This window comes from Budorcas taxicolor, chromosome 11, assembly GCF_023091745.1.
Source record: "Budorcas taxicolor isolate Tak-1 chromosome 11, Takin1.1, whole genome shotgun sequence".
Classification (NCBI taxonomy): Eukaryota; Metazoa; Chordata; class Mammalia; order Artiodactyla; family Bovidae; genus Budorcas; species Budorcas taxicolor.
Window position 1 is genome coordinate 130,608,073 of NC_068920.1, and position 13,771 is coordinate 130,621,843.

The 13,771-nt window shown below is 49.8% G+C and overlaps 1 protein-coding gene across 1 annotated transcript in view; it reads right to left on the minus strand.

Annotated features, from left to right (window-relative positions):
• Positions 1 to 1,612: 1,612 nt before the first annotated feature.
• PLB1 (phospholipase B1) overlaps positions 1,613 to 13,771 on the minus strand; it is a 121,575-nt gene continuing 109,416 nt past the window's right edge. The window contains exons 53-58 of the mRNA XM_052648262.1: positions 13,527 to 13,621; positions 12,257 to 12,338; positions 11,298 to 11,396; positions 10,516 to 10,611; positions 3,331 to 3,405; positions 1,613 to 1,816 (exon numbers count right to left, since the gene is read on the minus strand). Coding sequence (XP_052504222.1) covers positions 1,613 to 1,816; positions 3,331 to 3,405; positions 10,516 to 10,611; positions 11,298 to 11,396; positions 12,257 to 12,338; positions 13,527 to 13,621 — 651 coding nt within the window. The remainder of the gene's footprint in view (positions 1,817 to 3,330; positions 3,406 to 10,515; positions 10,612 to 11,297; positions 11,397 to 12,256; positions 12,339 to 13,526; positions 13,622 to 13,771) is intronic.

Genomic DNA, 13,771 nt, shown 5'->3' on the forward strand with positions numbered 1-13,771 from the left:
CATGGGTTATCTTGGTTGTTATGCTGTGTTAAGCCAAGAACACAAGCTGGGATGTGGTCGTTCTTTTGGGTGTGTGATTATTTAGTCATTGTTTTTTGTCCACAGGAAGAAGTGGGGGCAGGTATGCCGTTTCCTCTTGTTCAGAAGCAGAAATTGAAACTAGAAAACTGGGACTGGGAGGTCCTCTGGAGAGACTATTCATTTTTGCCAAAGAGAAACAAGATGATGAACCCCCATGAGTGGAAGGCAAGTAGTCTTCATCCACACATTACTCCCAAGTCCCCAAACCCATCTCTGAACCTAAGTCCCCAGTAATCTAGACCCTAGCTCAACTCTTCATAGAAGAGAAAATGACCCACTTTCATGTGTGCAGTGTTTTAGAGAACAGAAAACTTTTATACAGCTTCTGTTTTATTTATTTTTTTAAGCAAGACTGGGAGACAGGCAAAATAAATACTCCATTGTATAGATGAAATGTCTGAGAAACTGGGACTCAGGTTGGTAATGGGGTTTGGCGAAAGCCACACATTCAGGTGATATATCATATTCTTTGTCATCTCAGGCTTTGGGATCAGAAAGATACACAGATCCTGATTTAACGGACTTTTGCTTGTTTTTTATTGGCGGTGAAGTTCCCATGACATATCATTAGCCATTTTAAAATGAGCAATTCAGTGGCATTTAGATCATTGACAATGTTGTGCAATCACTAGCTTTGTCTTCAGAGTTTTTTATTATCCCCTCCCTGGGTTTTTGTGCTGAATAAAAGAGCTTATCTGTATAAGAATTCAGCTGAGGGCCTTGTCCCTGGTAGGGGCTGAATGAAGGGAGGCTGTGTTAACAGTCTCTGTCTAGCTCTCTCATAAACTTGATACTGTAGAAAGAGGGATTCTTTCCTAAATTTAGCACCTCAAGAAAGGTTGAGGATATATGAAGTGTTCATGTCCCAATCCTTTTGTAAAATGACATTTCAAAATTGCTCTCTTCTGGGAAACCTTTCCCAAGGAACTGCTAGTCTCAAGAGCAGACACATTTACCTACTGCTGCCCCAGGACTGAATCACACAGTCACAGAGCATCTTGTCTTTTGAAAAGAGTTCATCTCTGGGCTGGGCCGTGACCTGCACAACCTTGGAGGTACTACAGTGTTTTCTACCTTGCCCTGAGTACAGAAATGTGCATAACAGATACGTGTTGGATTATACCCAGTGGTGGCCGGCAAGCCCCCAAATTCCAGCCATGGTGACTAGCATTTCCCCTACATTTGAAATAGGGTTTTAGTGATGGAAGACAGGCTTGTACGGTGATGGTCTGGGTTTGGTTGGCCATCCCTTGGGCAGTTCTGGTTGAGATGAAAGTTTCTAGTTTCCATACCTGCAGTGTGCAAGAGGTGAAAGGTGAGCGCTTCAAGCAGGCAAGCTCAAGAATAGAACAGCTTTGGCCTTTATTTAAATGCACCAATTCCAGGAGAATAGGTCCCAGGCCCAGGAAGTCATGACTATCCATGTGGCCTCCTGTGCCCCAGCTTTGGAATGGCCTCTGTAGTGGGCAAACGGGGGCCGAGGTGGAGGGCTAGGGAGTTCAGGATGAGAGCCCAGACAAGGCTGGCAGGCCTAGAAGCTCATGGTGTTCAGACTTAGGGGAGAGTTTTCCTTCTGGCGACCTCTTAGGGCTCTCCAGGTCATCACTGCACCGACACCAACCACCAGGCCACCTCCTGCCGCCACTGGCACAGCCCAGGAGAGCACTGGGGGCTCTGTGTCAGCCTGGTTTTGGAGCAGCTGACTGTTCCTCAGGGTGCGGAGATAGGGGTTCTCCTGTGGAGGAGGAGAGAGTTCTGGGTCAGGGGCCAGAAAACCACCCATCTGAGGCTTGTGTGGTCCCCATCCCAGTGATGGAGCAATGGCCTTGTTTCTACAGCCCATCTCTTATTTGTAAAGCTTCTTCATCCACACTCAGCCCAAGCCCCTTGAATGAGGAGGGGTATCCAAAGTGGATACCCTTTTGGTTTTGATTTCTCACCAGCACCTCCTTTCCTGTCAACTCAGTGTTGAATGATCAGGAACTGAGAAGTGACCCCTGGAAGGGAGACCTGGGGTGCTGGCAGAGCCCATACCTCTGTTCCCTCTAGACTGCCACTGGACAGCTACTCCCCTCCTCCCGTCCCAGGGGCGCCTGTGAATTGGAAAGGTTGGGGTGGAAGGACAGCTGGTTCTGTAGTGGACTAAGCACCCCAAATGCAAAGGGCCTGTCTCCCTGGATCCATTCTGTTCCCCCAGTGAAGGCTGATGGCATATTGGCATGTGCTGGGAGCTCGGAGAGTGCCTGAGGGTTGAGATGTGATGTCGTTGTGGTCCAGCTGGGAGGTGAGAGGTGTTTAGAAATAATCACGAGGCCTGGGTCAGGGCTTGTGAGAGGTATGCAGAGAAAAGACACCAACACTAGGGTGCATCTGGGGTGGGAGTGTAGAGGAGATAGGATGAACAACAGCAGAGAAGGGGCAACATCTGGGCCTTGTAGGATGTGAACATTTTCCATAGGCGGAAGATGGGGGATGAGCCTCCAGTGGGAGCAGATGGCGGAAGTGGAAGCATAGACGGGGGACATCGTGGGTGTTGTTTGGGAAGTGGCTCCATTTTCCAGGAGCAGAGTCGTCTGTCTAAGGTGATACAGGGAGGTGGGCCTCTGGTTTGGACTCTCTTCGGTGGGACATGGGGACTAGGGAAAGGTTTCAAGCAGTCTTGACAAGACTGGAATTCCTTCTAGGTATGCCACTCTGTGTCTGGCAATGATTACAGGATGGACAGAGAAGGCAGAGAAGAGCCAGGGAGGCAAGATGGGGGGCTTTGTCAGTGATCCGGGAAGGTGTCTGGGCCTGGACACTGGGAGTGCTGGAAAGCCAGAAAGACGATACAGGCACCCAGCACAGACATGGTGTCTTATTTCTCTGCCTTGCAGCCCCCAGTACCAGGAGCATGCCTGGTGCGGGAGGGCTCTTTGGTGCACGTTTAAGGCAGAGGATGCCTCAGACCCTCTGGGATCATGGTGGGTAATGAAGGTCTGGCCAGTATTTGCTCATCTGCGTGCTCTGGGCCTCTTCCTGCTTCGGTGAGCCTGTGCTTTCTCCCTTACCTCACTCCCGGCTGAGCGCCCTGAGGACCTGAGAAACATCAGGGGCAGCCAGGGGAGGTGAGATTTGAGAAGGGTGGTCGTGAATGACCGTGTCCGATGGTAGAGCCTCCCAGGGGACTTTGGTGCCTCCAGGTGGTCAAGGCCCTCCTCCCCCAGGTCAGACACCTGTTGCGTACCAGAGAGGTGGGACCTTACTCACAGCAGAGGGGCACTTGAGCTTGGTTCGGCTGTAGGTAAAGTTGTTGGAGGTGGTCTTATGGCCCACGGGTTCTAGCTGAAGAGAGAAAAGGGAACATTGATTTCCTCCAAGGCTGAGCCCCAACCCCTGTTGGAGGGAGGAGTATCTCACACCAGGTTCCTCCCTTTTGCTGAAACCAGCAAAGGGGCAAGACCCACGGCCAACACTCACCACCCTGAGGCCAGAGCTGTACCTGACTTCCGACTCAGAGATTGTCAAATCAGAGTCCATCAGAGCAGAGGGACCCCGAGTCTATATCTGGGATTTACTGTGAAGGACACTGAGACCCAGGTGAGTCTGACCCGTTCAGAGTCCTCAGCAAATGATGAGTTGGGGGACACAGGGCTCAGGACCTCCATCTCCTGTATCCCTGGGCGTGGCTGTGGATGCAGATACTCTGCATTTTCAACTTTACAAAATGGTGATGAGCATATTTCCCAACTTCTTGAAGTGTCTGGGGATAATCAATTTCAAGAACACTTTGAAAATGCACTGGTTACCATGACATCATTACTACGCTTGACTTGTTGATCCTTAAGAAATTGGAACTTTCTTGCTTGAGCTACTTTTGTGTGTTTTTTATATAGACGAAAAGGTTTACTTGAAACCTCCTGGGGAGCAATTATGGTTCACGTTTAGCTTAACGCGTTTGATCCTGGGACCTTCTGAGAATGAGCTGGAGGCTGCTGTAACCTCCTCCCCAGCATCTTTAGCCAGTACCCTGCCCTGTGACACGTGGCCTGCACCAAGGAGATGGATCCTTGGCACTCACCTTTCCAGACTCCATCCTGAACGTCTGGCCTCCACCCATCCTGTAATCTGCTCCCTGCCTATTCCTGACCTCATCAGCTCCTGACACCCAGGTACTGCCCAGGAGGGAAGTGAAAGTCCACTATGTGAGCTAATGACCACACCTGGCCCAAGACCTTACTTTTTGTGGTCTTAAAGCCTTTTTGTACCTGTTTGTTAGTAACAATTAGAGGGAAACGAGGTGCTCTGGTCCTGAGGGAGAGGCTGCTGTGAATGGACAGAGCACAGTGGGCTCATGGGCTGGGGTCCTGGCTCTGCTAATAATGCTGTGTCGGGCTAGGCAGGCTCCGGAACTGCCCCCGGGTTAGGGGTGGGGCGTTAAACTGTGACCGGACAATTCCACATCTGGTGTCATGAGCATCAAATAAGATGATGAAACACATGTGAGCAGGAGGTGGCTTACATAGGTAACACAGCCTTATTTCTATTGTAACAGAACCACCTAGAGACAGAACAGATGTTACAGATCAGGTTGGCTGACTCCCAGTGATATTCCAGGAACCCAGGAACTCACTGGCGTAGAGGACGGTAATAATCATATGGTTTTGATGATTGTACCTGTTTCTCTGTTTCTACTGGTTCCTTCAGCTTGGTACACAATTTACTCTATCCTCTATCTCCCAGGTTGAAGCCCCTCCCACCTCTTCACGCTGCCTTCACCTTTTTTTTTTCCTGACTGCCTTCACTTTTATTCCCCATTGTTCTAGAAGAGTTGTTTTTAGCCCTTGTTGCACTTTCCAACAAAGGAACATCTAGTCTAAGCTTTGGTTTTTCCAGTGGTCGTGTGTGGATGTGAGAGTTGGACTATAAAGAAAGCTGAGCACTGAAGAATTGATGCTTTTGAACTGTGGTGCTGGAGAAGACTCTTGAGTCCCTTGGACTGCAAGGAGATCCAACCAGTCCATCCTAAAGGAAATCAGTCCTGAATATTCATTGGAAGGACTGATACTGAAGCTGAAACTCCAATACTTTGGCCATCTGATGTGAAGAACTGACTCATTGGAAAAGACCCTGATACTGGGAATGATTGAAGGTGGGAGGAGAAGGGGACAACAGAGGATGAGATGGTTGGACAGCATCACGGACTCAATGGATATGAGTTTGAGTAAGCTCCAGGAGTTGGTGACGGACAGGGAAGCCTGGCGTGCTACAGTCCACGGGGTCGCAAAGAGTCATACATACTGAGCGACTGAACTGCACTGCACTTCCTAATCCCCCATTCTCTCTGTCTCTATCACTTGACTCAAGCTCCGGTCAAGGTCTCCAGAGATCTCCATATTGCTAGATTCAGCACTCACTTTCTTGTCTTGCTTAACTTTTCAGCAGAATTTGTCAAAGGTGATGCTTCCTTTTCAAAACACTTCTCTAGGCTCCCAAGACACAGCACTGTTAGTTCCCTCCCCCCTCCTTCTGTACTTCTCATCTGTTGCTAGACCAAAAGTTGGAAGAAAGCCCCAGGGTTTGGTGGTTGGCCCTATGCTTTTTTTCACCTAATCTTTCTCTAGTTGCTCTTAGTCAACCCTGTGGCCTTGAATGGCACTTCTAGGCTAATTATCCCCACATTCTCTCTGCCCCCTGCCCCCAGCCCACCCCAAATCTCCATTGCTGACTCCCTGAACTCCAGAATCATACATTTAACACCTTACCTGATTCCTCCAGGAGGACTTCTGGAAGGCAGCTCACACTGACCATGTCCAAAATAAGAACTTTGATTTTCCCCTCCCAACTGTATTTCTCTCTATGCACAACTGTCCACCCAGATTCCTTGACCCCAAACTGAAGAGTCATCCCTTATTCTCCTCTGCCTCATCCATCAGCCTGTCCAAACCACATCCCAGATCCAATGACTTCCCTTCTCCACTGCCATCCCCTGGTCTCTGCCACCTTCACCTTCCACCTGGACTTTCAGCAGCTTCCTAATGGTCGAGTTCCTCTCTTGCTTCCCTCCTAGCTATCTCTATGCAGAAGCCAGAGGGCAAACCAGGTCACATGGCTCCCCTGTCAAAAGCCATCCAAGGACTCAGCCCTTGCTCTTGTCCACCTCTCTGACCTTGCTTCCTTCCCTCCAGCCACCCTGGCCTTTACACTCCTCACACACTTCAAGCTCATTCCTGACTCCTGGCCCACACAGGTCCAATTTCCTCTGCCTGGAACACCCTGGCCTGAGACCTCAGCTTGCCTGGCAGCCTCTTGACATTCAGTTCTCAGTTCACGTGTCACTCTCCAGTGAGGCCTCCCTCCTCCCACCATTTCTCTCTGTCCTAGCACTCTGCTTTAATTTTTTAAAAGCCCTGAATGTGGTCACAAACTACCTTGTTGATTATTTTTTAAAATCTCTTTTCCCCACTAGATTGGAAGCTCTCCAAGAGTAGGGCAGCTCTTTTCCCCAGCACCTGGGGCAGCCCCTATGGCATCGTGGTGCTCAGGAAATAGTGGCCTAGTGGATGGATGGATGAACTGGAGTCACAGAGACCTGGAGCCCACAGGAAAGGGAGTTGTATTTGCTAGAACCCACCTTTTCTAAGGACAGACACTGTGGATACAACAATGTGGCAAATGACAGGACTGAGACAGGATGAATACCAGGGGGCCGGAGTGATGGTGGGGGCTCTAGCCTGCTCTGGGGACTTGGAGAAGGCTTCTTGTTGAAGCTGGCGCCTGAGTGCCAGTGCCAGTGTTGAGGTAGGTCAGAGCTAGTCAGGAGAAGGAGGTAGAAAGGGCAGCCAGAGAAGGGGATGAGCAAAGACAAACTCAGAGAGGCAGGAGCCAGCATGGGTGGTGCAGGAAACTTCACTCCTTGCTGGATTGCCAAGTGCAGGTCACTTGGTAGGAGTGGCTGCTGGAGAGGTTAACTGGGGCCAAGACCCGGAAGGCCTGGCGTGCCGGGCTAAGGAGCCTGGCCTTTCTTCCCCAGAGAGGGGCCGGCCTTGGACATTTGAGAGCAGGGGTGTGACTTGGTCATATTTCATTTATGGAGAGCATATGGTTGCCCTGTGGAGAGGAGGTCTAAGGCAGTAGTTCACAAACCCTATGCAATGATCACCTGGGGAACATCTAAAAGGTATTGAATCTAGGTGCTACCCCAGACAGAGTCAGAATTTCTGGGGATCGGGCCCAGGCACTGTTTTCTTTTTAACTAAAGCTAACATACATATAGAAACAAATATAAAAAATGAATAACTGATAAATTATAACAAAATGAACATACCCACATAGTCAGCATCCAGGCAAGAAACAGGATATGATCAACACTCAAAAGCTCCCTCTTGCTCTCTTCACATCCCAATAAGACCATGTATATATTTGCTTGTTTTTGAAGTGTATATATATATATATAGCTGTATGTTGTTAAAGTTTTAGTCTCATTGCTGTGAGGTTATGCTACTGCATGAATGTGCTGTTTGTTTACCCATTCTGCTACTGGTAGACATTTGGGGGGTTTCCTGTTTGGGGGTCATGAATAGTGCTGCTATGAAAATTCTTGTCCGTCTTTTGGTGAAATGTGTGTATACCTTTCTGTTGGGGATATACCTAGGAGTAGAATTGTTGAATCATAGGGAATACGTGTGTTCAGCTTTAGTAGACATGCAAAGTGGTTGTAGGTATTCATTATTTTTAAGAGCCCCCAAATAACTGTAATATCCAGCCAGGGCTGTTTTAATGGCTGTAAGCCTTGGCGATAGGGACACCAATTAGGAGGCTAGCATTGTTTTCTGTTTCGTGGTAGGGGAGATGCCCAGGGAGATGTCCGTGTTACAAGAGAGTAAGAGTTCCACAGAAGAGGGAGCAGGCAGCAGTGGAGGAATAGTTATCAGAAAAGAGGTGGCGAGACTGTTCATAAGACAAAAGAAAAGGAAGAGAAAAACATGCCCTAGTGCCGTTGGAGTTTCTGGCTTTGTGAAAGTCTCTGAAAAAGGAGGCAAAAACTGTTCCTAGAGGAGGGGCATGAGATGGAATAGTTTTGAGAGTGTCTGTTGCCACAGTGGGGCACCCAGGGTATCAGCCAAAGCCTGCAGACACTATGTCATAGGACTAATTATGAGACATGAATTCACCGGTTACACATGTGCTTATCATCAGGCTGGGGCTGTAGCCAGGATGCTTGGTGGTTAGACCCGAGTTCTAATCCTTATTCTGCCACTTGCTGGCTGTTTGACCCCTTGCAAATTGCTCCATGTCTCTGTATTTTAGTTACAGAGCATTCTGGCTCGATGATCCACCTCTAAGATCCTCTCCAGTCCTATTGGTTTGTCACTTATTTTATGTCACTTTAGGGGTGAAATTCCAGGAAGAAGATGACCTGAGAAGTTGGCACGATGCTGTAGGTTTGTATCTGAGATGCTTTTGGAGGAAAACACTGGACTATGTAATTATTCCCACAAATCATATAGCACAGGAATAACATACTCACAGTTTTAGGTTTGTTTTGCTTTGTGTTTGCTGCTGTTTTTTAAATTTGGGGTATGGCTGGGGAGCTATGAAAAGTCTTGTAGTAGCAATAATATGGCTCCACGCAGCATTTACCTTTCGTTTTCAGATCTAAATCCCTTCCACTTGCTTTTATGAAACAGAAGCATTTAATGGGAAGACCTACTGAGCTGCTTTGGAAAAGAAAGGCCAGAACTACATTAAATCATGCAGAATGAGACAGGTGGGTCCTGTAATGCTCAAGTCATCAATATGGCCATTGGTCCCAGGAGACTCAGAGGGTCCTGGCACTGAGTAGGCTCCAAATACCCCCAGGTAGGAAAACCATACCCTGATGGGGACACTGGGAGGGAAGGGCTAAGGGCTTAGCATTCCCACCCCTCCTTGGAATCCGTGGATTCCCCAGGGTTGCAGGGGGAGAAAGGAAACCATGCAGAGATATCCAGCCTTTGCTGGGGCAGGGGCAGGGGCAGGGGCAGGGGGTGGTTAAAAGCGTGAAGTTGAATGACTCGGTCACCGAAAGACAACTGGAGTTCAAAGTGAAAAATCATCAAGAGAAACATGACTGCTTTCAGGGATTATATTGCTTTAACTTTGATTTTAAAAAACCACTGTGGAAGTAGGGTTGGGAGCAAACTCAAACTGTTCTAATTGCCATTCCCGGTCCTGGACGAACAGAGATGACGAAAGTTCCAGGAGTGGGCAGACTGTGATGTCAACAGGAGGAAAACACCAGGAAAACACAAGCAGAGGGAGGTTGAGCCTGCAATTAAGTAGGCCAAGGAGAAAACCTCCTTACATGCTGTTCTGAGAGGAGGAGGAGGAGGTGGTGTAACTAAGGAGAAAGTCAATATTGTGAGTCAGCCAAGGAAGATACTGGCCATGCTGGTGGAGCTGACAGGTGTGGGAATATCTGCACAGCAGAGTCTGGCAGAGTCACGGTGGGCCTGAAGCTGCAGTGAAAGGAGCAGGCGTGTGGATGGTTTAGTCACCATGGGAGAAAGGAGAGAACATGCAGGTTGGGGTGGGGATTGGGTTACCCGCTGAGCCTAGATCAAAAGAAGCCAGTGGACTGGAAAGGCATTTCATTTGCTCTGCACAAGAGGATACAGCGCTCAGGGTTACTTGTCAAGCTCTGGGCAAACATAGCTGACCGTCCAGTCATGAGTGGCCAGCTGTAAAGGGTAGGTCAAGGCGCAGGGTTGTGGCCCCTGGGCTGTACCTTCATTTCGCAAGTTCTCCTTTTCTCCCCAACAGAAAGGACTAGACTCGGTGGCAGCCTGGGAAAACTGGCTGAGTGGCTCTTTATAACGTTTAAACAAATAATAGCAGGGAGTGTGGGGATTATTGTGCTGGGTGCGGCACACACATTATCCCTAAGATCTGTGTCACTTTTGCTGTTTTTGTAGATATTGATATGGATGGCCAGTGTGTACATAGTTGCTCAGTCATGTCCGATACTTTGTGATCTCATGGACTGTAGCCTGCCAAGCTCCTCTGTCCATGGAATTTTCTGAGCAAGAATACTAGACTGGGTTGCCATTTCCTACTTCAGGGGATCTTCCTGACCCTGGGATCGAACCCGTGTCTCCTGCATTGGCAGGCGGATTCTTTACCACCCACACCTCCTGGGAAGCCCACAAATGGCCAGAGTGGGCTCAGTGGCCCAAGATCACACAGCAAAGGGTTGATGCTGATATTTTCATCTAGTCTATCTGATGACAAAGTTATATCCCAACAACACTGGGAAGTTACAGAAAGAATAGAATCTGTCAGGACAAATACGTGAGCTGCCATATTGAACTCTGGGGAGAAAGGAGCCATATCAACCAACAGGTTTTTCTTTGTGGGAAAGAGCGTCCTCAGGTGTACCCTTGACTTGAGCCCACTCGACCCTTAGGTACTGACCATGTTATTCCAGAGAGCGATGGCCATCTCCGCGTGCCCACGTTCTGAGAAGTGGAAACAGTCTTCGGAGAAGAAGGTGAGGTCAGCGCCCCCTCTCTGTGACCAAAGGAAGGGGATTATCTTCCTGAGATGAGAGCGCCGCTACCTGCCCAACCCCTCTGCCCCAGGCAGTGGCACCCTGGGCATTCCACCTTCCATCCTTTGATTTCTGCTGCCAATTGGCTCAGATATTGATGGAGAAACTACCTAGTTTTGGAATTTTTATTTTTAAAATATTTGTAGCAACCAAATTGCTTGTTGTGGCTAAGTTGTGTCTGACTCTTTGGGGACCCCATGGGTTGTAGCCCACTAGGCCCCTCTGCGCATGGGATTTCCCAGGCAAGAATACAGGAGTGGGTTGCCATTTCCTCCTTCAGGGGCTCTTTCTGACCCAAGGGTTGAACCCATGTCTCCTGGATTCATAGCCACCTACAGTCCATCCGTTTTCCTTCAGCATCCCTGCCCTAATAGTTGAAAAGAATATTTTGGGGAAGCTTTCATTTTATTCCAACCTGGCAAATATCAGGGCCATACCTGGGGAGCTCGGTCACTATTAATTTTCACGTTTTCTTTCCAACTACATCTAAGTTCAAGTAAAACTCAAAAGGGGGAAGGAGCAAAAGCAGAAACAGCAGCTCCTTGGGAGCACTCCTGGAGAGAGATTGTCCAAAAAAGCCCATGTGGAGAAGGAAATACATTCCCCAAGATAACCGCCACTATACATGTGCCTCCCAGCTGCTCACCTTGTTCAGGGGGACAAGAGTGTTTTGGAAGAAAGGCTGTACAACCACGGCGAAGTCCTCACGCTGCAGGTACTGGTAGGAGAGTGTCGACAGGGCACTCTAGGGATGGGGAGAGAGGCTGCTGAGTCCCACAGTGAGGCTGGACAGACAGGCTGTCCCTGAGGCCTCGGGCGGGTTGTGTCAGGGCCAGGAGACCCAGAGGAGCTGCTCTACTGCACAAGTGTCCACCTAGGCTGCCCCAGGCATGGCCACCACCCTGCTCTCACTGCACGAAGAAGTGGATTAGAGCGTGGGACTCCCGTCCAAATGGGGAACTTTTCAACACCAGCTCCTCAAAATGCCTTAGACCTTAGGATGAGTATCCACAGTCTTGGCATTGCTTAAGTGCCCAAAGGTGGACTGTAAAATGGATAGACTAGCTGTGCTCACCCTCTAGGAGCTGGTCATCCATCTGTGAGATGTAAAAGTCAAAATCATGTGTGGCTTTAGGGTCAGTGAAGTGCTGACTGAAGTTGCCAGCAGGGAGCTTAGTCAAGGGAAGCTTCTCAGAGAGGTAAGACGACAAAGTTCTGAGCGTGAGATGGCCACGCTGCAGAAAGGCCCAGGCGGGCAGGTCCAGGGAGGGGACAGCAAGAGCAGAGACAGACAGGAGAAAGTGAGGAGGGAGGGAGCCCAAGGGCAGTGAACACAGCCCATCTCTCCTCTGGGTGGGGTGGGGTGGGGGGTGAAGGGGTGATGCCTCCTCTGAGAGTTGAGAGGAGGGGTTGCTTCCAGCTTCCCTTCTGAGTTCTCACTCCCCTCCCCTGATGTTGGTTTACCTGGACACACATTTCAGGGGCTGTGATCTGCCTTTAGGAAGTGGCCTTGCTCGCAGCAGAACCCTGCCAAACCCCTGCTTTCCCAATCTTTGCTTCGGGAGTAAAGAGGAGGGTGGGGAGGGAAAAGGGGCTCAGGGTCACCTGGAAGTCCCAGTTCACCGTCTTCAACTCTTGCATCTCCGGCAGGTTCTCCTGGGAGCCTTGGAGGCAGGTGCAGTTGCTCCTGTGTGGTGAGGAGTCCTGAGGCTCAGGGGCCCTGGGAGGCTGCTCCCACCCCTTTCCATACACACAGGTGCCCCCACAACACAGACTTGCTGCCTCTTGGGCCCGGGTCAGGGAAGCATGACTCAGGGACATGAGATCCAGTAGGTGCTTATTAGGAGAGAAGGCAGGAGGGCTGGCAACAGTGCCTGGGGCTCCTGTGGACAGGCTGTCCATTTCCTTGGTTGCCTGACTATTTCCTTCCCTAGTCTGTGGCTCCTGGAGTTTCTCCAGGGGGGCTGGGGTTTTGGGAAGACTCCCAAAGTGGCCCAGCCTTTCTTCCTCATGTTCCTGAGGCCTCCCTTCTCTACGTTCAGCTGCTGAGGACTCTCCTGCAGGAAGATGCTTTTGGGTGGCATTGGCTGCTCCATGCAGGGACCAGGTTCCAGGCAAGATTGGAACCAGCTGGTCACCTTCCCAGAAAATCCATTTGACCCCAGATAGGGCTTCTTAGCCACCCTGTAGAATCTCCTCCCCCATAAAAACCGTCACAGGAACTCTGGGCAACCCTCTGGCCTTAAAGAGGGTAACTTCCTGCAGGGTCAGAGCTGAGCTTTAACAAATTCCAGGCCAACAAAGATGATTATTGCATGATGTAACTTAGGACTAGCCTTGAAAGCCAGGCTTACAGCTAAGAAGCACATTATAGCTACTATTTCCTAAGTGCCTGACCAAGTGGGACCACGCACTTTACATGTGTTTCCCCTAGACGTCACCTCTACTTCCCCAGGAGATTTTTACATGTGAGTAAGAGGCCCAGAGAGGTGGTGTGGTTTGTACAAGGTCCCACAGCTTCTGAACGGCAACGCCAGGACGTGAGGCCCAGTAGATCTGTCTTGAAAGCTCATCGCCTCATGCTGCCTCTCAACAACTTGCTGAAGTTGGGGTTTGGCACCACAGACATTCTGGAGCCCTCACAGATCATTTCCAGAAAGGCAAAGTGAGGTCTAGAGAACTGAAGCAACTTGCATACAGTAGGCATTCAATAAGGTAGCAACACTTTAGAATGGTTTTCCAAGCCCCTGGCTAATTGTTGATGTTGCCCCGTGGACAGGACTCTCCAGCTCTACCAGTCTCGGTCTCACCCGCTGGCATCTGAGCCCCATTCTTCCTAGGTGCCCTCGCCTGGGGACCACGTCTGTCTACTTACTGGGCTGGCAGTGGCATGACACATTTTCCATCTTGACCCTGGTGCAGGTCAGCCAGCTCCATGACCTCTACCACGTTGATGAAAGCCCGTGGAAGCTGTGAAGAGTAGAGGGGGTGGGCTTCAGTAGTCCCCAAGCACTCGTGGGGGAGCAGAGCTTATTGCTGGAAAGAGCTTGGGGGATCATCTACAGTCTACTTCCCCCTCCCCAACTTTACCAATAAACTGAGGCCGAGAGAGGGAACGTG